Genomic DNA, 23571 nt, shown 5'->3' on the forward strand with positions numbered 1-23571 from the left:
CTAAACATTTCTTTTTTTCTTTAAACCTAGGTTACCCTTCCCAATGACTCCAGCTGTGTGGAAGAAATATTACGGGTGAGTAATACCCTTTGCTTTTGTATCTTATGTATAATTGTGGTGCTGTTATTTCATCTTTCATGAAGAAGGGTTATATGGCTGTCTAACACTGTAGTTAAATAATAACATATTAGTGGGTCTGTATTAAAGAGACACAGCCAAGTGGTAGGCCCAGGGTGCTCCTTAGTGAGTAAGGTCAGTTCACCTAATACTTTGCATCTTCCAGCTTGTTTCAGTCGGGATTTACACATGTTCCTGTTCTAAATTTTTAAACTCTCAGTCTCTGTGAGTCTCTCTGGGACAAATTTCTCTCCTACCCTGAGGTGTAGTCACCTTAATTCTCCCACTCATAGGCTGACCTACAGTCTTCCTCCTTCTTCCCCCTAACTACAGTTGATCATCATTCATGGTTTTGTTAAAGACCTACAGACATTTTTTTCTGGGAGCTCTGGTCAGTCATTGAATACAGAAAATTAAAACAACCACTCCGAACTAAGCATGGCTTAATTTCAACAAGATCATATAACAAGAAAAAGGGGAGTGTGCACAACAAGTTGTATACATGTAAATTTGCCTTACTTTAAGTGTAAGATGGGCTGTTCCTCAGACACCCCAACTTTGGGGTCCCCTGTTGGCAGTGAGGTTTGTCTGGGGGCAGATTTGCAACTCACCAGTCCCTATCTGGGATTTAAGTTTTTATCCTCATGGGTTGAGTTTCCCATCTGTCAGAGCTGCCTCCCTGGGATTGCCAGCCAACCTGCTGGTTTTTGGCGTAGAGGGGATAAAATTTCATTGGGAATTTGTGCCAGCCATGTCCTTATCACTAGGAGCAACTGGTGCAAACTAACCCAGACCTGAAGTCATGTGTAACAATCATGCCAACTTGCTTGCAAAGACATGGACTTGTTCTTGCTTGTAAAATAAAATGGGCTTCTCAGCATTCATTGCAATCCAGAGTTAAATAGTTTGGGAAACTTGCTTCTGTTTTGTGTACACACATTATCTTGGGATACTATTGATGTCCTTATGGGTTGCCAGTGTTGCTGCAGAAGTATGTTGAACCAGCAGGCAAGCATGCATGTGCAGACCTGCAGTAACGGAGGAGTATGCATCTGCATGTGCACCCAGCAGCAATGAACACAAGGAAATAAATAAAAATTAGTTTCAGCCTTCAAAGTGAGCAGAGGTTTATTACCTATGGAACACTAAGGAAGCAAAAGCAAAGAAAGTGTTGAAAGGCTGTGCAAAATACTGGGTACATTTTAAACATCTTCTTCCCCTGTTTATATATTTCAATTAGGTTCATTGCTATAGTTGGAATGAATGACTTGTTAGCTGGGGAAAGCAGTTGTTTTCAGTAAACAGCATCAAAAGGAAATGTGATGTAGTGAGTTTCAGGGATCAATCATCCAGGTGACAGTTTTAATGTGGGAACAGTGCATATAAATCACAGGAAGCAGAAATGTCTTTTTTCTAATCAAGAGGAGGTGATCCTATTTCCTACCCCACGACTGTAATTTGAGTCAACAGAGGCAGAATGGCCTGCGCTTCCTTCTGAAACCTGCTGAGATCGGTGCAGGACTTTCTGTTGTCTTCAAAGGACAGGGATGAACTGCAGAGTCCCTGCAGCTGCAGGCAGCACCTCCTGCCACCAGTAGGCTGTTAAACTCGGGGGCAATTCATGGGGTGGAGAGAGCAGGGGTTTGGCAGGTTTCCATGTCTCTGGGGATCTGTCTCACAAGGGCATGTAATGGGTACCCAAAAAAGGGATATGAACCGGTAGATCTTTCTTGACTGCCGGGTGCAGAGGCCTGGAGGCATCCCCCATGCCCAGCCTTGCCATCCAGCCATGGAGCAAACCTGTCAGCCGGAGCCGCAGGCATAGCCAGAAGCCATCTTGAGCATATGAAAGCGCCTGTGCCGGAGCGGGTGTGGGCTGGGCACGCCACGTGGCCGTGGTTCGTCTGGGGTGCACAGCTGGGGAGGTTTGTGTGCGTTGGGCCTTCTTGTAACCTGTCTGCGAGCAGGCTGCAGGCTGCCAGCAAGGCCCTGAGTGTATGAAAGCAGTAGATCACAGAGCCGCTTCTGGGGCTGCCTGTCAAAGGGCCAGCAAACCCCAGCCCCAATTAGTTGCCTTCAGTGACAGCGTTTTAGGCTTTCAACTTTGTACGGTGCTGAAGCACACATGGAAGTAGAAGTACCTGAGTTTTGTCAATGACTTTGTTCTCAAATTTATAATACAGAATAAGCTAGCGGGAAATGTGCTTTGGCTGCATGCAGAGTATCATATTCTACTTGATCAGCAATGGAGAGAAAATAAGTAAGAGAGTGTGATGACCATCAGTGGTCAAAATCCAGTCTTCAGGCTCCCCATGGAAGCCCTGTGTCAGGAGATTCAGGCTGTCTGCTCCAGATGAAAGGATGACCCTTGATTTCAGCAGCGATTTGTGCTTTGAGAGCTTGGATTAAGTTCCCAGCCCTGACAGATACCTTCTGGCCTTTTGTGGCCATTTACACAGTCTCTGAAGAGCATTTGGGAGTGTGGGCCTCAGCTCCCTGATGACAGCTTCCCCAGGTAAAAAAGTAAGCTATTAACGTTTCTGTGCTGTCAGGGATGTTGCAGAGGTAAACGAGAAGGATTAGAGGACAGTCAAGTCCCAAAGGCAGACAGATGGGGCTGTAATAGTGTGCATTTTGACCAGCCAAACCATTGGGCAACAACTGGCAATTTCTGCTCTGGGCCATATCCGCTGCCGAGCTGTGCACCCCAAAGCGCCAGAGGATGGGTGCTGCCACCTGCCTTGCCCTGGCCCTGCCAGCCTACCTTGAGAGCATTTCATGCCTTGAAACTTGCTTTTTTTTTTTTTTCTTTTTTAAGTCAGAGAATAAAGAGACTTAATTCAGTTTCACCCCTCAGAAAGGCACAGTAACTCTTGTAGGTTTTTTTGCTAGACTTTACAAGGAAGAGGGACCCAAGCTAACATCTGTGACCTCTGATTTTACAGAGCTCTTTTTTCAAGCTGAACTTGATTAATGGTTTTTGTAATTGTAGAGGTTTGCAATTCCTAATCTCTGTCTTCTTTCTTATTTTTTTTTTTCCTAGAAAAAAAAAGGTTTAATTGAGTTTATGGTCAAAAATTTCCAACCGAGTGAGGGGAAAGGTCTTGAGTCTGTTCAGACCCCTGAGTCTTCAGAGACAAAATTTCACAGTCCTTCAGATTTCCTGAAACACTTAGCCACTTATGTCATCTTGTGTAAATGCTTTAAGGACTGTTCCTGATACTACAACCAAAGGTTAATAGCAGACCAGTCTCCTGTTGATTTTACGTTTCTAAACAGGATGACTGAGAAGGTTGTTAAAAATAATAATAATTTTTAAAAAATTTAAAATCTTCCTTGTATAACTAAGGCCAAGTTGTAAAGGTAGTACAGGAGATTTGCATTCAGTACAGGTTGCTAATACCAAACTGAAAGATGAAGGCGAATACACTGGTGGTCGGTACACTTTTTCTGTTCCAAACTGTGGTTTATTTTTTTAAACCAACATAATGGCTTTAAAAAAGTAGATAACATGGAAGACGGGCAATCAACAGTGTGTGTGTATGTAATTCACATTTTATTAATATGGATTTAAATTAAGTTGTCACTTGCTATGTGCAGCCATTGAAAAATGAGTTCACTGAAATGTTGTGATACAAAGTGCAGATGGGGCGGGAGAACTGACATTTTAAACCAGCACTCTGAAGCTGTTACTTGTGCCATTCGTACCAGTGCTGTACATCAGTGTGCCTTGCCGTCATCCTGTGCTGCGTGAACCATCGTGCTGGTCCTGGCGTAGGGGGGTGCGTGTGGGTGTGACACTGAGTGCGAACTAGCAGCCGTCCTTTTTTTGCCTATAGAGAGCACAGACAGGGTCTCCCTTAGCATTGGTTTACTTCTGAGTGAAGAGGTGATAAAGCATACAACATTACACAGGAAAGAAAGGAAATTTTATTTAACTAAATTTTCTTGAGGACTTGTAGTGTAAATTGAAACTTTGGACTAGGTATTTAGGCAATCGATTAGACGTAATCCCGCAGAAGTGAGGCTCAGGTCTGTACACATAAAGATTTCGTGTCTGTGTTGTTAACCATCTGGGCAGGCACTTCTGTCTAAAAATCTGTCCCTGCTTAGAGGAACAAAAGAATTCTTGTAGGTACGTATTCGCTGTAGTAAGGCTTCAAGTAACTAGTTGGACTTCTGATGTTATGTGGACAGCTGTGATATTAATTAAAAGCTTTCTAGTCTGGAAGCAAAACAAATCCTAAATATAATTCAGATTGTAATTAGTATCAAAATGACTGGAGTTAAACGAGCAAAGTCTATAATTTGTATGGTCTTCTATTCTTCTGATGACTAGCTCATGTCTAATGACATTGGAGAATATGTAAATTGATCAGCAGTTGAAAATGCCCTTGACTGGACAAATTATGTGCAGTATTACCTTTTTCATGCCAGTTGAAAGCACTAACGGATTTAATATGTATCATCCGTAGCTAAGGTGAGCTGTTCACAGAGCAAAATTAGACTGTAACAGATATAGCCCATTATTTGCCCCTCAGTAATTGTTTTCTCTTCTAAAATACAAACTAACATTGAAGAACGATGCTAAACCTAATTATAATAATTGTAATTTGAAAAATACAGGTACGCTGTCCAGTGTGGTTACAAATGCACTTAGGAGCTGACAGGCAGTTTAAATATTTTCATGTGGAATATGGGGGCTTGCTGGGGAGGACATGATGTGAATTTGAAATTATTATCCAGACGTCATTGGACAAGTGAATAACGAGCTGACTGGCCTAGTAAATCATGTGAACCTGTCAAATGTGGGAACACGTTGGGGAGGAGATGATGTCAAGTAACAGTAACTTAGCAACCTGGCATTTAGCTGTCCAGAGAATGAGTAAGAGTAGCCACTTTTAAATAGCTGAGTAAATAAATGAATCCCTATATGTCTTAGGTGTGCTATAAAAACAGCCCAGCACCGTATGTTTTGTGTCAAGCTGCTTCTTTCTCCAGGATAAGGTGATTTATTATTTCTATTGAAATGAAAAAATGGATTGAAAAGTTAACCCACGTGTAAATGTGTATCTGCGGCCTTTGTCCCTCGTCTGGCGTGCAGCCTTTGGAAGCCTGTAAGGAACGGGTAATAGCTTGCTTTGAAAAAGGCAATGTGTTACAACTGTAGGGTTTTTTTCTTCTTTAGACTTTGCTTGTGTACATGAAGATTTGGATGGATAAAAACAATTAATTTCTTAGCAATTTTCAGACCATTCCATTTTCAGCTTTTTATCAGCATTTTCTCAATGGAGACAGAACCAGTTCTGCTCTCACATCAAAATAAATCAAGGGGTAATTCCACTGACCTCTGATCTCATTTGAGTTCATTGAATTCTTCTTCCTCCCACGCTGGTATAAATTGGCAGCAGCTCCACTTAACGTTGCTGCTGCTGTTATTAAATAAAAAGGAGTTACCCTTGCGTTACTTTGGGTATACATAAAAGCAGCAACCAGTCCTTTGCTCTGATGACTCTCTAGATGTGGTCTTACTCCAGAAAGTGGAGATGCTGAGTAGCTCTTTGAGAACAGCCCATTCCTGGTTTGATACCTCAGTACCACCACAAGCATTCGGCAGCAATTCCAGGAAGGTCAAAAGAAGCCTTTTCCCAGCATTTTGTGCACTGTCCAGCCATATACACACAGGCGTGGTGAAATCCATAGCTGAAGTCATTTGAGGACAGCCTGGTGTAGGCTTGAAGTACAGAAGGCTCTTTGGGAGTTGGAGAATGCAGCCTCAGGTCTTCCCAGTCTAGAGCAGACCCTTAACACAGAGGCTCACCTTGGCCACTGTGAGTTACACATGAACACAGCAGAACAGGGTTGTTCTAGTTTTTGGCCATTCACCTTTACAGCGAACATTATGGTGCCACCCCTGAGAAAGGCACCTCAGGAGCATTATCCCCAAGCTGTCTGTATTAACTTGAAGGTACATAATGTAGAAACTCAGAGCTAACTTTAGGCTAGCTGAGTAGGACGTTGGCATGAATCAAGCACTTAGCTTACGCGGTTGGTTTTGTGGGCCACTGTTGCACTGCTGGCATGGCACAGGTTAGGTATGAGAGGAGTTCACTTGTGATGTGGATATATACTATAAATCTGCTTTGTGCTGCCAGATCAGTGTAAAGCAGACTTCATGCTGTTGGGGAGGTGATGGGGAGAAAAGGTTGACTGTCTGATCTGACAAATGCACGTGGGTGTGCAGTGTTTCCTGTATTCGAAAGGTGGTGTTTTGCACCTGCCTGTTACGGGGATAAATGCCTCTTCAAGATGTAAGGCAGCAAAAGATTAGACCTTTGTCAGGACAGACAAGCAAGGTCTGATTCCAACCTGCAGGCGCATTTATCAAATAAAGGTTTTATTTTTGTAGCAGTATTAAAGAAATTATTTAGCAAAGAACTTTGAAATGTAAAATCTGATCACTATGTGGGTCTATTGCAGCTTGTCTACACTGTAACAATAAAAAAAAAAAAAAAAGATTACAAAAGGTATTCAGGAAAAAGAGAGAGAGATTGCAGTGCACCTATTTCAAACTCGCTATTCAATTCTGTTTTCTTATCTCTTTAACCGTAATATTTTAACATATATTTTTGTACTGCCTGATTGAAATACTGCTGATTTCAGTAGTATTATATAATTCTGCTATCATTGCCAGAGTTACCATTGCTACTAAAAATACTGTGAAGTGAGCTGACATCACAAGAGTTTGGACACTTATTACTGCTCCTGAAGAGAATGAAACCACTCTCATGAGAAATGAATGACTGAATGAAAAAGTGTTAATTCTTATCTGTTTTCCAAGCTCTTCAGAACCTCTTTTGCACCAGAACAACCACTTTTATTTTCTCTTCCTCATTGTCAGTCACCTCAGAAACGATCCACTGTGTATTGCAACATGTTACATGCTCGGCATCCTCACTCTGAGTCAGTACTCTGTTATGATAAAAGTAATGGTATTTTAGGAGAATATACAAAATAGTTTTTAAAAAGCCAGTTCAAACAAAGTAATTCAAGCAAAATCATTGTCTTGGAGGAAAAGACCCTCTGCAGCACTTAGAAGTTTTGATCACTTCATATGCTACTTTTTCAAATACCTCTAAGTTTTGTAGTTCCAGAAATAACTGGAAGCGAGAGACAAAAAATGTGGGCAAATGAGTTGATGGTGTCTTGTAGTTGAGTGGAGAGTATCATAAAACTAAGATTCCTACTCCAGATTTGTAGACCTATGGGACCTAACTTCCCATCCCTTTTCATCACTGTAAACAAAGAGTAACTCCCCTATCTTTGAGTGAAAGTGTGAGAGAAAACAGACCCAAGGAATCTGGGATGTCAGATCAACTTCGACCTTTTGTATGTTCCCATGAACAAAAAAGGGCCCAAGTGCTGAACTCGAAAATTTTAAACACTTCTACACTGTTATAGTGTTTGGCTCTAGCTGTACCAGGTATCCTCCCTTAAGGACCTCGTGGGCTGCACAATTTTATGCTGCATAAAAACATGATTAGGAAGTTCAGAGCCTGTTGTGTGCCTGGCCTGGAGCATTGCTGCAGATTCCAAAATGACTGGTCACAACAACTACTAGCACAGGATGCAGTGCAGTCAAGCAGAAAAGCCATCTGAAGGTCCTATACTCCACTTACACGTCTTCCTGCCAGAGTATTAAATGAAAAAATCTAGTCCTATTTTGAAATATAGGTAGTAAAACATTCCTCTGGTCTCAGATTAATCATTTCTGTTATTTCATCTTGTCCTGTCAAAATGAAACATGGTTAAATATGGGCATTGAGTGTTTAAACTGCTAGCAATGTTACCTTTCATTTAAGTAGATTAATAATGTGTACTCTACATAACAAATTGCTTTAGGCACAGAATGAAGACATTGAAAACATATTAAAATAGAGTTAGGCTTTCTGAAATGAATGCATGCTTTAGAAACAATTCTGGTTTGAAATGACAAAGTGTGTAGCATCTTCTGTGGTTCTTTATCTCACAAAAGGGAAGGACTCCACTTTTGTAGCCCTGAGGGCAAGTGTTGTGAGTTTTAAGTCCTGGGATGAAGCCTCCGCGTAAGTCAGCACTGCTGAAGAAGCTGGTGGGGCCCGTGAATGATATGTTGGCTATATGTCGTTATTCAAAAGACACAGAGCAAGGAAAAGGCTAGAGAGACTTGCAGTGTCCAAGGGAAGACAGGGCTGAAGATGTAACTAACTGAATCTTCAGAAAGAGTTTCAGGAGCTCTCCTCTTTGAAATTCTCCTCTGAAATTTCAGCTGGCCATGACAATCAAAACCTGGAAAAAATTGGTTGATGGTTAAAAAAATCTATGTAAGGATAGAACTAGAGAAATGAAAAGAAAGGGGACAAAAAGGGGCCAGATACTTGAGGCATACTCAGGTTCACTGCTCTAACTATATGTTACATCCCTTGATGCTTCACTGCTCTTGTGCTCTTAAAAGGACGGTAAAGAAAACAGGACAAAGTTGACAAGTGAAGTAAACCTGAAGTTAGAACTTTGAATCTCATTGTTGTTCTCAGAGGAAATGGGTGGAAGTGTTCTGTTACATCAGATACGAGGAATATTTGTTGCCATTTTCTTCATGTACTGCAGTCTAAATTTAACCCAAGTCATTCCTAATCTTTTCTTCTTAAGGCAAGAATACAGACACCAACTGAGTTACAGGCCAAGAAATATTTCTTCCTGAGAGACCCCCTGGATAAGCAGGTGGACTTTTCCTTTGGAGGAGTCATGTGGCGACACTCTGTCAGCCTCGCCAGCCTCCATGGGGTTGAAGCAGCCTAACAGGGGAAGGCAGTCTTGCAGTCATCATCTGTCTTAAGTTCAAGTTATTCCACATTCTGTAGGGAGAATGGTTCTGGAAGCCACCTTTTTGGAGGGAGCAATCTATGTCTTTGCTACTTATCAATCTGTAGGCTTTAAGATGGTCATGCAGCATAGTCAGTGGGGCTCTTTCTGAAGGTGTCTTCATTCTTACCTGTGGAGATTGTTTCAGCTGTCAAAGTCTTCAGAATACACCACTTCACACCTGCCAGTAGAAGAATGATATGGTCCATCTTCCCATCTCTTTGAACATCCTCTCAATAAAAGTTTGAATGCATAGACTCAGATAAGACATCCTACCTTTAAGCTTCCTGTGTAACCTTGAGATGGCCCTTTACTCCACAGCGTCTCCTTCCATGAAATGGGGAAACAGAACCTCACCCACACTGCCATCGCGCTGCGAAGTTAAATTATTTGCTAGCAAAATGCATTGAGGTCCTCAGCTGGAATTATTGGCGTTATAATTGTGCAAAAGCAAGGCTCAATCAGATATTTTAAATAATACTGTGGCTTACCCGTTCCTATAGAGAATTTCTAACATTTCTTTAAGGAAAGCGTGTCATTGAATTTAATGTTCTGAGAAACCTTATGAACTTCCAATCTATTTTAGCAATATATTTCAAATTTTGCTTATAATTGTGTTTTTTATTGAATATGTAAGTTCCTTTCAATTTCTTAATACAGTACACGGGTTTTAATACACATTTGAGAAGAATGCACACTGTGGATGGGAGGCACTTTTGAGCGTTTTCAAATTGTCACAGTAAAATTGTCACATTTGTTTAATTAGCCTGTAGATCCTGCCACATTGATTTATGTCAGCTGTGTAACAATTTCCTTGGATAGCTAGAAAATCTGACCAGAATGCTTTTTTTTGTTTTGCCTTTTTTTTTTTTTTTTGGCCAAGGAATTTCACACATTTCTTTTTTGATTTAGCTTTGCAGAAGTCAGCTGAAGAAAATGTCAGGCAGAGTAGCATTAGAAAGGAAGATGGTTTTATTAGTTCAAGGCGTGAGGTGTTTGTTGACCATTGTTCAGAGACAAGAGATAAAAACAGACTACAAACATGAATCTGAAGTTCAGACCTAAGTGCCCAGATTTCCGTTTGTTCAACATTCTGCATGCACTGTTTATTCTACCTGCTGCAAGTGTTACTGCATTGCCGTCCAGGGCTCCTAGGGCAAGGACTCTGGTGTGGGTGTCACTAGAAACCCTGTTCTCAACAGTTTGCAACTCTTCCTTGAATAGTTCCTCTATTCCAAAATTTCTGTGCAACGTCTAAGCAAATGTCTGGCGGGGAGGGGAGTAGAAATAATATGTACTAGTTCTTTGCAGGGTGAAACAGGAACAACATGGACACACATGGACTTGGGAGACTTGCATGGTTGCTAATGGGAAAAAAAAAAAGAGCAGGGTAGTGTTCATTGCATTTGATGCTGGTTGAGTGGGTGATTTAAGGCATGGACCAAATTTCACCTCTGGAGCCAAGCTGGAAAATGGTGGGTACTAATCTCTTGTGAGGAATGCTTTGATATCTTCTGATGGAATTTACTGCACGAGCACTGAGTGTTAAAGGCCCCTTTGGGCTTTGTAGTCCATTAATTTATTTGCCATGAGTATATCCTGCTAAAGAGTATGTTGTTTGTGTACCCCAAGGTACAGTAACCTTTAAAAATATTCTTCTGAGCCTCAGAAAAAAAAAAAAAACACAAAAAAAAACCAAAAACAAAAAAACAAACCAACAACAACTTGGTGTTTGGTTTGTAGGAGAATATTCCCAGTAGAGATTTTTAATTTTTTTAAAATCAAACCAATTAATCCCTTCCCAGTTATTCCAGTATTTTATCATTTCTAACCTCCTGAGTCCCTAATCTTTTCAATAAGAGGTCTGAGCTGCCAGTTTATCTGAAAAAGGAGTGTTGTACCAATCAAATGAAAACTGGTGCTCAGATTTTTTTGAAGAGCAGCTCCTTGTTGTTCCTGAGTTCAGACAAAAACAAAGAACACAGCTTCAGCAGTGAGGCATTCACTGGAGGCTTCTTTCCATGAAAATAGTTATCACTCCTTTTTTCCTTGGCAATTGAGTCATTGTTGCTTTTAAAAGAAGTTGTCATGATCTCCTCATTACCATTTTTCTTAATATGATAAGTGTAAACTACAAGAAAGCTATCATGTTTGAAAGGATACAGGAACCCTAAGGAATGTTATACTAACTACTTGTGCTCTTTGAAAAGGCTTAGACTGGGAATTCGACTAAGTGTATCATTCTCTCTCCTTTGCAGCAGCATTGTCATTTTATAGTGTCTTTCACTTATAACACAAGTTACCCTTCAAAAAGAATGCCTGTTACTGGATCTAGCCTTTGTATCTGCCCAGCAAAGTGAGATCAACAACTCCTTTTGGTAATTGCTTGAACATGATAATACATTGCACTTTGTACTTAAAAAAAAAAAAAAGGAAAGTATTCTTTGGCAGGTTTATTCCAGTTCGTCTTTGTATGATAACGTAATTGTCAGTGTTTGACACCAGCTGGAGTTGCAAATAGCACTAACTGCCTAGAGCTAACTAGCAACCATGGGTCTACTGGGTGGTCTTTTCTTGGGCTTGCTCCAAGTTTGTTCCAGATTGCTCATATGACCCCTGATAAACTATTACTAATGAACAGTTTGCTGTTCGTTTTTGGCCATCTAGAAGCAACAAAGACAGTACATGTCATCGTCTAGTAATGTAGATATATAATTTTTAAATGCTGGAGCAGCAAACTTACTGCATTTTAGTGCTGTGGCTTTTGCATCCATTCACTGGTTTTCCTGTGGGAAAAAAAAAAAGTAGTGTAGTGTTTGGAGACAAGAAGGTTATGGACTTTGCCCTTTTTCAGCCCCTTTTTTAGGAGTTTGTTTCAATGTAGTTTGTTGTCAGAAGGTTTTAAAACATGCAGGCATGGGAGGAGGATGTATTAATCTGATGTATAGTCTGAACATGCTGATTTCAGACGTTAGGACTGCTCTGTGTGGGACCAAGCATCCTCAGCTGTCATACATCTTAGTGGCAGTTCTGAGTATTTAATGTTTCCAACCTCAGACTTATTAGCTTTGTAAGAAGGAAAGAGCTGGGAAATGAGGAATCAAACACATGCTTGTGACAGTGTGAATCTGTCTACCAGAAATACTCTGAAGCCTCCATACCTTAAGGGAGATCAAAAAAGACCTCAGCCTGTTTTGGCTTCAGTTTTCTTTACTCTTTAAACTGGCTTATTTGGATAAGGCTGACATGCCAAAAAAGTATATGTTGTATCAAAACATCTTCTATAACATACATCCATTTTTTCTACACCTGTTAGCTTAGCAGGAGTGGATCAAAGGGGTGTTGGCATGATTTACAGGACACACAGATGCAGGAACAGACCTGCTTCAAGGCACAAGTGAGGAAAAGGAAATACAGACTGAAATGTTTGTTCTTTTCCAAAGGCTAAAATTACTATAATAAATGCCAGGTCGCATGATAGGGTTTCAGGTGGCTGCTTAGGTCTTTCTGTAAGAGAAGAGAATTAAAGGGTTGAGTGTGAGAGGCAGCAAGGACTCTACCTCTCTGTTACAGGCCCAAACCCATAATATATTTTTTGACAAACATGCTAAGCTTTTAACCTTACCAAAAAACAGAGTGCCAAATTAGAGGATCCAATGATCAGGCTTCAGTTTGAAGTTTTCTGTCCGTCCAGGACTCGCTGAATGCTGATCAAGCTGGCTATTTTGTCCACCCAGGATTTTCCAGCCAATATTCACTGTTCCCAGTTTCCGGCCAATACTCAGAAGTTCCGCCACTGCCCTAGGCATTGCATAAGACAAAAAATGAGACAGTCTTTGCCCTCAAAGCATTCATAGTCTCTAATGCAGGCACTGGGAAGATAATCGTACTCCACAGGGGAGAGTGAGTGCAGTCTTCATGCACTGAGGGAGAAGCAAGTTTTCAACTGGGACACATGGTAGGGAGAGCATCACATAGATGTAGCAAAAGGAAATGGTTAAAAAGGACAGCTTCTGTAAGGACAGGTTTGAGCTTTTCTAGGTGTTCAGTGTGTCCTTGCTGCAGCTTCAGACCACTGTTTTAATGGCATTACAGCTGTGTTGAGACTATGTAAGAGGGAAACACTCAACATTAAAAAGAAATCCTACCCTGGCACACCCACTCAGGAAAACCCATGCTGCAATACTGCTTGTGTGGTAAGCAGAATAAAAGAGATCTGGCAGAGTCTTGGTTTTGAAGGCAAAAAACCCCAGCTTTTGTAAAAGATTTCAATGTGTATTGTGCAGCAGTGTGTGGTAGCTTCATTTCTTTGTATTTGATGAGTAACAACTTGGAGTCCAGTTTTAATGAGAGCAAATCATGGCTTATGCAAAAGAATTCAGCTTTAAACTCAAATAAGTTGCCTAACCTGATTTCTTCATTTCCCCCTATATGCTATTTCATATAATTGATGCTCCTGTTTTAAGACTAAAGCTGGTGTCTTCTGTCACAAGCTGATGCTTTCAAATTGCTGATGATTTTTAGGCTCAGTTTCATCATATTATCAGGATGTGCGTTATAAGCTGGTTACATGGGTCTAAAACTTACTGCACAATGTAAAACTTAAACAGTTTCTGTGCTAAGCCCATAGAACGAGATGTTTTGTAGTTTAGTATTTAATTTTGCCTGATATTGAATTTGGAGATTATATTTTTTCACAACATTGGCATAAGTGGTTCCAGAAATTAAATGCATTTTGTAATAAATTACATGGATATGGTCTTGTCATGTGACTACATATTTCACCGTTGTATTTTGTATGAAAAAAACATGAATTGATTACATCTGGCAATGTAAAGGAGATGGTGTAACGTATAAATGTGCACAGTGGAGTGCCTCAGGGTAGGTGCAGTTTTGTTTTGTAACTGTGAATTATAGTTCTGCTCTCCTCTTGGTGCGAACCCTAAGTTTCAGAGAAGAAAACAGGCGATTCAAGACATGATTTTTTGCTTGTGAAGCTCAGGATGGATGGAACAAATTACCCGATTCCCTTAAACAAGTGCCAGCAGTGAATAGTTTCAAAACACAGTTGCTTATTTACTTGGAGAAATGTTGCCAATGTTTTTTAAATTGCAGAGATGAAATTATATGTTGGTATTAGCAACTTCTGAAAGAATTAGCTTTTTATTACTTATTGTGCCTTTGTTTATATTATACTGTTGTCATGCCAGGATGTTATGTTGTATTTAACAGTTCAATGCATACTTCGTATCTCTTGGGGCCCTCATGAAAATTAGATGTGCCATCCCTGGAGATGGTTACCAGCAAGTATCATTTTGAATAAATAAAATCAATGGGATATGGCTGTACATCTCACTGGGGATGAGAAGCTGCCAAGAACAGGAGGTATTGCATTGGCCATAGTGTCCACAGCATGACTCTGGTACTGTATATTGGGCAAGAAAGTCATTAGTTTAGTTACTGAGAGCGACAGATGAAGGGTGCCTGGCTTTCTGGAAGTGGGTTTAGTACACATAACTGCAAGTACCTGAATATGGGTGTATCATTAACTTTTAGGACTCTAAAACTGGTGTTAGCTGGTGTTAACCGAATATCCAGTTCTGGAGGCAGTATTAAACAGGTAGGATCTCAGCACAGCTGAGAATTAGTAAGTATGGAGGATCAGGATTTTACCCTCATTTCTGCTCTGGTGTTCTTGAAGTGCTCTGTGAAACACACAGCACCACCACTGTCTGCCAGCATCCCGGGTGAGCAGGACCTCGAGTCTGACCCATTCTGGCAGTTCCATGTTCCTGCCCCATCAGTAGGTCTGTCCAGAAGAACAGTTATATGGAAATATGAATACCTCACATGGCCCGGCATCTCACGTGTTCTTGGCAAAACTTCAGAGCTTTGATCATCCTCTCCTTGCACACAGCCATTATGGACTGTCCTTAACTAACCCCACATTCTGCAAGTAGAGAAGATGCCTCCTGCCTCTTTTGGATGAGAAGTGGAGTTACCTCAGTGTCATTATTCCTGGTCAGTACACGCCTGTCTTTGGACTCTTTGAAGGCTCATGGCTTGTCACAAAGACTGCACTGGCTCCTGCTCATCTCCTGGGCTTTCGCTAGCAAGCTTAGGGAATGATCTAAGACAAAGTCAGCGTGGGTCAGAGAGGCAATCATACATGCAGGATGCATCTGCCTTTGACTTCACAATTTCTCAGGCCTCCCTTTCCCAGAGAACTCTTCATTCTGTCTCATCATATAAAACTTGTCAAGAGAGCTCTTCTGTGTGCTTCCTGTAAGGTCCTGTTTCATTTTTTACACTGTGTGATTCTACTTTGCCAATTATGTTCTGTGAACCCCCCATGTCCTTCCTGCACTTTACTCACACAGATGACCTAAGCCTGACAAGAGTAGGGATACAGCTGCTACCGACCTCTTGTTCTGTTGCAGTTCACCATAATAATGTGAGTGTAGTACCCTTTGGGGGTTGTGCTGCATGTTCCTGAAAATGCCAAGACCGTCTGAGAAGGTGCTCGAGGGCACAAAACCTGCTTGGGATTGAATTGTAGGACTGTCCTGGGCAGTGTTAGCCACATTCAGGACAGTTTTTGACCATATAATCTTCCTGAGGTGCGCCCTGAAAAAAATTATCCTTTTCCATCTTGGAGAGAAGTATCCAACCTGTTTCACAGAGGAGCCTTGGGAATGAACTGTAACATGCACAGCATGGACCACTTGGGGCCCAGGACCCAGCAGGGAGCTAAATTCATTTGACAGTGTAGACACACTATTATACAGGTTGTGGTTACTTTTAGGATTGTGTCGGACTTGTTAAATTGAAAATCCAGTGGTGGGTTCATGTGGTGTAGCTTCATTACTCTCCTCCTAAAACAGCCTCTTGAGCTGAGATACCTTCTCGCTGTAATGAGGCATTGTTTTTCTTCACACACACAAGACTGGTTAGAGCAATAAGTACATCAATCATTATTTGCTATTTTTTTATTGTCTTCTGAATGCTCAAAGCAAAGACTATGACTGTTATTAGTTATCAAAGCTACAGTATGAGGAAAATATATTGAAAAGTGTGAGGTATACAGGACTCAGTACTGAGGAGCTCAACAAAAACAGAAAATGTCCATATTGCTTTTACTTTCTTTGTGGATTTCCAAATGTTAACAAAGTAGGAAAGGAAAACATATGTTGTAGTTTACAGTCAACCCCTGTTGGCTTCTAAAGCAATTTCTATATTCATTTTCACTCAATATCATTTCTGTCTGTCCTTCCCCTTCTTGTCAATATGGAAAGAAATAGTAATTTAGCATGGGAGGATATGGAATGCATCCCATTCCCCAGTTGGGCAAAGGGAACTTATTTGTTGTCATTGATAAAACCAACAAGGTGGACACTGTGGTTTTAGATTACAGTCAGGGCAATGGTTGCTTTTTGTAGAATAAACTCTGGCTTCTCCATAATAAACTCATGCATGTATGCACTGTATTTCCAAATGGCTTTCTAGTAGTTTTTGGTACAGTAGCAAGATAAATTCTAGTATGACAAAGGCATCATTGCAGATGCCACCACATTGTTCCTCCAGAAATATGCACTGGACACTAACCACTGGTAATAAATGTGGTAAAACCTTTGAATGAGTAAAAAGTTTCCTGCCTTAATATTCATACCAGGAAAACTGACTTTCTCCTGGAGGCCATCAGACCATCAGTGAAGTCTTTTTTTATTTTTTTCCCTTACAGGCAAAAAGATGTGGTATCCCTTTGATGCTGAGAATTTTTTTAAGTGCTAAAACAAGATAAACAAATGCATATCCATGAATATATCTATCATGTCCCTGTCAATACTGACAACGTATCAAAATCCCTCAGGAAGCCTTTGGCCCAGGATAAAGCAGTCCAGATTATTGGTCAGGATAATCCCAACTGCTCGTGCAAATTTTCCATTCCTTCCTAAGAAATATGAATGAAAAACTACCCATCATAGGTTTATTGTGTTTGTGTTCCTTTAGGCTTTAGTGTCATTTGCTTGTACGTGTATAAATATGTATCTGGATATTCATTCTTTCCTTAGCCTTTTCCCCAAAGATGAAACGGGCTGAGATGGTTTTTAATTCAGTATGCATCACACACATAAAACGTGGCTGCCCCTCATGCATTACTGGCTTCCTAGCAGAGTGAGTTTGATCAGGTTTGTATAAATGCAGAAACGAGAAAGATACTGTGAAACAAGACACGCTTTTTATTAAGGTTGCATTGATAAATAGTTAATAAAACATTAATAAATCATTAATAGAGTATTTAATAAATGGTAAATCACTTGGTTATCTTTATTCCATCAAGGCAGTAGGTTGCTTAGCATCAGCTGTAATGTCAAGTTTGTAATAACCTTAAACATCTATTCATCATGTATTAATTTTTTTCTGAATGCAACTTTAACATGCTGTGTAACCAAAAATTGGAGAAAGTTTAAAACAACAGATTTAGCTAAGAGTTAAAAGGACTGAGAAGGGCAGTTGACAGAATACCACAGATAAGGTCACTTTGGCAGCAGTGGCCTCAGATTGCATTTATTGCTAGCAGTGTGTGCAGGGCTGCTCCTCCCCTGGCTCCTCCTGCGTCTGCCCTCTAATGATGTGGGCAAAGTGTCGGTCCTGAAACTGCCTTTGAGGACTCTCATGCCACAGAAGAAAAACACCAGGATTGTTGCTTTCTTCTTCTGCCTTTTTGTGGATCTGCTATCCACAAGAGAGGCAGTCAGGGTAGTGTTTGGCCAACAGAGATCTATCAAACTACTGAACAAGAAAAAGGGCTGGGAAGGGTCTTAGAAATCTCATCATCCACTACACGTCCCTGTCCCAATGCAGGAATCAGTTGTGCTGAAGCCATTCCTGACTGATGCGTGCTAATCTGTTCTTAAGTGTGTTCCTCCAAAGATGGAGTCTGTGTGGCTCCCTGAGCAATCTGTTTCAGTGCTGCACAGTCCTTACCGTTAGAGAGTTTTTTCTTATGTCTAACTGGAATCTTTGTGGCTGCAGTTTAAGTTCACATCCACCGTAAAACTGGAGAAGGGATTATTCTCTCCTTTAGCAACAGCTCTTTCAGTAATTGAAGACTGTTCTCATGTCTCCCCTCAATTCTCCCAAGGGAGGTAGCATGAGCCCTATATCTTGGGAGACTTCAAATTAGATCAGGCTAAGCAGTTTAGAATGCACTGTAGGAAGGGAAGCTGCCTCAGTAGGAATGCAGAGTACACAGACTGGCTGCTTTTTTCCATAATGACCTCTTAGAGCCTGGCTCAGTGCTTTTATCTGTATTTAAAAACACTGCACACTTTCTTTTGAACAAGAAGGAAATGATGGAAAAATGAAATACAGAGAAAGGAAATAAATCTTGAAGGCGGCTATTAATTTTAGGGACTAGTTTTGTAAAACTCTTTACCATCTGCCCCATATCGCCTGTACTCAATTGTTTTGCTCTGACCTTTTCCTTAGAAACTTGCAAGTTTAAATCCTTCCCCAGTCCTCTCCTTCCATTTAAATCGTGATGTGGCCTCGTACCTCTGCAGACCTTAAAAAATTTGCTTGGAGTATTTGTATTTTTGGTGATTCATTAGATGGCATCTGCATGTGTCGTCCTTAGTTACTTACCTGAGGGCTTTTATAGCTGAAAAAAGCAGATTTAGCTGAAGAGACGAGCGTGCCTAGCTCTAATAAATAAAGCACATGGAGTCAATTAAAACAATGTTTAAATAATTTTCAGAAAGGAGGATGCTTGATGTTACTACATCAGAGGACCACAGTGACTTTTAAGCCAACAAACTGTGCAGGTTTGCTTTCTCATTTAATCTCCAGGTCTATAAAAAAATGCATGCTTCCATAGCAGTCATCTACCCATTCCAACAGTTAACATGATTTTGGAATTATTTTAAGTCCAAACCATGTGAAAATAAATCCTAACTCAATTTTGTGGGATTACTTTGTTTCCATTAAATTCCTCTTTAAAGCATTTCATATGCTTGGTTTTATTATTGTTACTTCCAGGAATTTCTAAATACTTCCAAATTTGGATTGATTACAGTTTTTTATCTTTTCCTGGGAAAAAAAAAAATAATGCAATTCCCTGCCTACTTTCCCAGGTGTTTACAAACCAAGATGTTTATATATACATCTTAATGGATGCATGCACAACACACACACACTGTGTGGTTCTTTATAGACATAATATATTAGAAGGTAGATATAGCAGATTTCACAAGTTAAACAAAATAGAGCTTAGCAAGTACTTAAAGATGAGGGACCTCCAAAAGAAATTGGGGCATAGTGAAGAATGGTGAAGTCATGTGGATGATTAAACAAATGACATCCTTTCTTCTGATTCTCTAAAGTAATGTGCATGTGCTTAAGGAACAGAGTAGGAGAGAGTTAAGTAGACGGTCACATCTCTGCAGGATGTGGGGTTGGGGTTTTGACCCTTCACTGAAAACAGTGCAGTGCCATTTTTGCATGTCATTCTGTAGCTCAGTAGTGCTCTGTGTGAGTATAACATGCAGCTGTGTGGTGGCCGGTGTGGGCTTGCTGCCTGTACATTTTGAAGTGACATTTTTCAGATGAGTAAACTCAAAACTTTCTCTACAATCAGTCAAGGTTCTTTGGTCAACAGTGCTGAGGCACCTGTCTGTAGGTAGATGTAGGTACATTTCTTTAACTAACTATGTACTTCCTCACCACTTTCACATGCAGTGTTTGTTTATACACTGAGCTTTAAATACTTGTGTTGTTTTGCATGTGTAATCCTGTCTGGAATACTCTATTCAATAATTTTTATTACGGTGATAACTGAAGTGAAATGCTTCAATGTAGTTGGCTTCTACCTTTGTAACAGACTTTGCTCACAAGGTCACTGTAAATGCATAGATTGGATAGTCCTAACCTCTGAAAGGTCACTTTTGCCTCTGACCTCAGTGGAGTCAGGATTTCTTACCTTGTAATTGAATTTCCTCAAATAATAGCAGACTCATTTTTCCTTTTCCCGCTGTTTTATGTTCAGGTGTCCCCTAACAGGGAGATGACTAGATTTGCTTACATGTCAGCTCACCGAGTTGGTATGCAGTGGACACTAGATGCATTTTGACAGCGAACATTCTGAAATATTTGCTGGCATCACCTTCCCATGAATCCTAGGCTCTCTGTCCAGCCTTTTATGCGTGGGTAGGAAGAGACTGAGGTCAAGCCTATAATTGCAGTTCTAGAATATGCTTCATTTCTGCCTTCAGTCAGGCTGCCTGTCCCTCTTTTAATTATGTGATATAGTCTCTGTTTCATCATTTTGCTATGAAGAGATTTGCCACAAAGCAACCTCTATGGCATAGGATTTGGCAGAGGCATGCAGGATTTGGATTATATTATCTCACAGAAAAGTTCACCGGATGCTTAAATCTTTTTCTGCCTTCCTCTGTGCAGAGGTCAAACGATCAATGCAATATAATAGTGTACTTCTAGTCACTGCACGGAGCTGCCACCGCCTCACCCGCCGGGAGGGATGAGCTGTTCATGAGCTGCCTCTTTCCTCCTCATTGCCACCATCTGGGCTTTGTGCAATGAAAACAGGCCCTGAGCTCCACAGGCAGAAACCTGAAAGCTCTTTCAGGAATACAGAGACATCTGCACCCTTCCCTATCCCTGGGTCACCTCCACAAGGAACTGGCAAACTTGACCTCAGGCTGCGGTGTCTGTAGCTACGTGGCCCTTTCAATGAGGCGCAAGCGTGTCCACGCCGCACTGTGCTGGTGGAAGCAGGCTGGTGGAGCCCCGTGGGACCAAGCTGCCAGCCCGGCCCTGCCCTCCTGCCTCTGCCAGGCCCGGGTGAGGGCTTCTCATAGTGGTCATTCCAGGCTCTGTCCCTCACAGGGCTCAGCCAAACCTTGTTGCAGTAGCACCGTTGCTAAGGGTAGAAGTTTGATGGACTTCAATAAAATACCAGTGCCTAAGAGGAGCTTGGGGGAAGCTTATGTGTCTGCCTGTCCCACTGACTGAGGACCATGGTGCATAGTTTTCCTTTCTCTCTCCTAACCTCATCTATGACACATGATTTGAGAGGGACAACTGGAGACCTGAAGCTTGCTGGCTGTATCTTCAGTGAATTATACATTAGCATCCAGCTGTAGCCACCTAGACCATGTCTTTAGCCCACATGCACCCACCACAATGCCCTTTTGACAGCAGTTATATTTTCTTTAATTAATTGTATTATGTTATATTTCTATTTGTGGAGCATTTGCCCCACAAATTAGGTTGTCGTGTTACTTACAGAAACTTATGTGTTCATAAGCTTTGTTGTGACTGGCCCTGGGCTTGACCAGCGTGAAATAGCAGCTGGGAAGTTTAGTTTGCTGCAGTCGGGATTATGGCCATTGCACGCAAAATTTCCTAGATCAGACCCTCTTTTGCACTTTGTCTCCCTTGTCTCAAGAAAGGATCCTTTCTGAGCTTTGTAGGCAAAGAAAAACAACCAAGATGAAGATATAACAGGTTGCCAGACAAGTATTACTGCCTCTCTGAATATTTATTAAATTAAAAACAAAGAGACAATGGATCAGCATCTACCATAAAACACACTCATTAGAAGGGCATTTACAAGCTCTGCCTAAAACAACACTTTTGCACTTTCTCTATTTTACTGATTTTTCCTCCTCCTCTGGACATAAGCCCCAGTCTGCTCCCACCAAGCTTGGTGGGGCGGCAGTCTGAGGCCTCAGTATGAAAAAGCAAAGTGTGCGCTGTCTTTTCTGCTTGCATTTCATAGCCATGGGTGCCCAGGTAATTTCTTTCAAGATAGTTGGAACATGCATGTCCAAATGATGAATTAACACACTGATACAGAAAGTGGGTGTGTTGCTTAGATGATCTGATAGGCAGGTCTTCACCAGAGACTTGGATTTCCTAGTTAAGTAGAGGCTTTCTGTGTAACACTGTGCAAATCTCCTAATCTCTCAGTCCCTCATTTTAAAATGGAATCGATAGTGCTCTGATGCTGTGACACGACATACCACGATAAGTGCCTATGGCCAGTGCTATGAGAAGATACTTTGGTGCACAGGACACTGTCCCCGCTCTCTTCTAGGCCAGGCATTCATGCTGCAAGCCCACTCCAGCTTTTTCTAGACCTGCATCTGGTTTATTTTGCCGCTGTGCAGTCTTGAATAGGGTTGCATTTTGGCACCATGCGATCCTCTATAGGGTTGCATCCGCTGCAGTACAGGAGGGATCCCCTTCCTGCTTGGGCTTTGCAGGTAAAACCCTCTTCTATACTTGTGATGGCTTCATTCATACAGCTTGGCAGGCTGACCATGGCAGTGGAGTCAGCTGGCATCTGATGAAGACACAGATGGTCAACATTTTCAAGAGTAAAACCTGTCCTCACCCTTGTTCCCAGAAGTGCTGCCTGTTGGGTAGTTAAGGTGTTCATCTGCCACCTAAGGTTGGGTGGTGATGCTTCCTTAAGCGATCACATCTCCAGGCTCTGCTCACGTGCAGAATACATGATCCTTTTTTCCTCTCTTTCTTCTCTATGTCCATGAATTTGTTTTCAAAAACATGTCTTTTTTCTTCCCTAGGAGATGACCCATTCCTGGCCTCCCCCTCTTACTGCTATTCACACTCCTGGCAAGGCTGAGCAGACCAAGTTTTCTATCCCAAGCAAGGTACAAGTAGGCTATTAGCAGTGACCTGATTAACATTCTGTTCTGTTGAGTGTTCTTCACTGGAGAGTTTATTTTTGTAATTGGTTCCATTTTCAAAAATTTCTGAGCCTATTTTTAGTTGGAAATTCCCAATCAGACTATTGCTACTGTTAGGACTGCTTATGTGAAGCTGCAGAAGTTACAGTGGAGGCAAAGTGAATTTTATCTCTGTTGTTATAAGAGTCTTTCTACAAAAAGTACAGTATCTTTTCTTTGTTTGGTTTTCTTCCATTATTATTTGTGCAGTGCAATGGCTGAAGTGGTTATTTGTTCCTACTTAGTGACTGATTGCATGATGAGGTTTAGGCTGCATGGTCAAATTACAGTGACTTAAAATGCTCCTGCGTGTGAACAGTGCCCTGGCATCTGTCTGTCTGCACGCTCCAGGGGCACACAGCGTTGCGCAGCGCCATCCTCAGCGTTGGCCTTGGCAAAAGCACGCACTCAGCACTTGCAGTGTCAAAAGCACATGCTTGGAGAGTACCTGCATTTCACCTAACACGCAGTGAATCATTAAGTTGTACGATTTGAACAGGCCTTTAGCCCAAATTCCATTGTTGCCTTCTAGCTATGATTCTGGTAGCACTGTTAGAGATCGATCTCGTACCCAGGGCAGTTATTGATGGAGGTGTCTTTTGCTGGGACCTGAACAACTGTGAGCTGATGATGTTTGGGGAAGGGGAGATCTTTCTCAGGGTGGGAAATGTACATGGAGCTACATAAAAGTTTCTTTCTAAAGGCAGGACCTTGGAAAATAGCTTAGAAAACTGGCACTGCTTGACATTATGGTTCAAGTGATGATATCCTGGTTTAG

The 23571-nt window shown here is 41.3% G+C and overlaps 1 protein-coding gene across 3 annotated transcripts in view; it reads left to right on the plus strand.

The window, feature by feature from the left end:
- The window catches only part of AFF2 (ALF transcription elongation factor 2), a 349091-nt gene that overhangs the window by 185578 nt on the left and 139942 nt on the right, over nucleotides 1-23571 (plus strand). For 2 of the 3 annotated variants that reach the window (XM_074835138.1, XM_074835139.1), the window contains exons 4-5: nucleotides 31-75; nucleotides 22632-22718. In XM_074835138.1, the coding sequence (XP_074691239.1) occupies nucleotides 31-75; nucleotides 22632-22718 (132 nt within the window). The remainder of the gene's footprint in view (nucleotides 1-30; nucleotides 76-22631; nucleotides 22719-23571) is intronic. The other variant, XM_074835140.1, reaches the window with a different exon arrangement.

This window comes from Strix aluco, chromosome 10, assembly GCF_031877795.1.
Source record: "Strix aluco isolate bStrAlu1 chromosome 10, bStrAlu1.hap1, whole genome shotgun sequence".
Classification (NCBI taxonomy): Eukaryota; Metazoa; Chordata; class Aves; order Strigiformes; family Strigidae; genus Strix; species Strix aluco.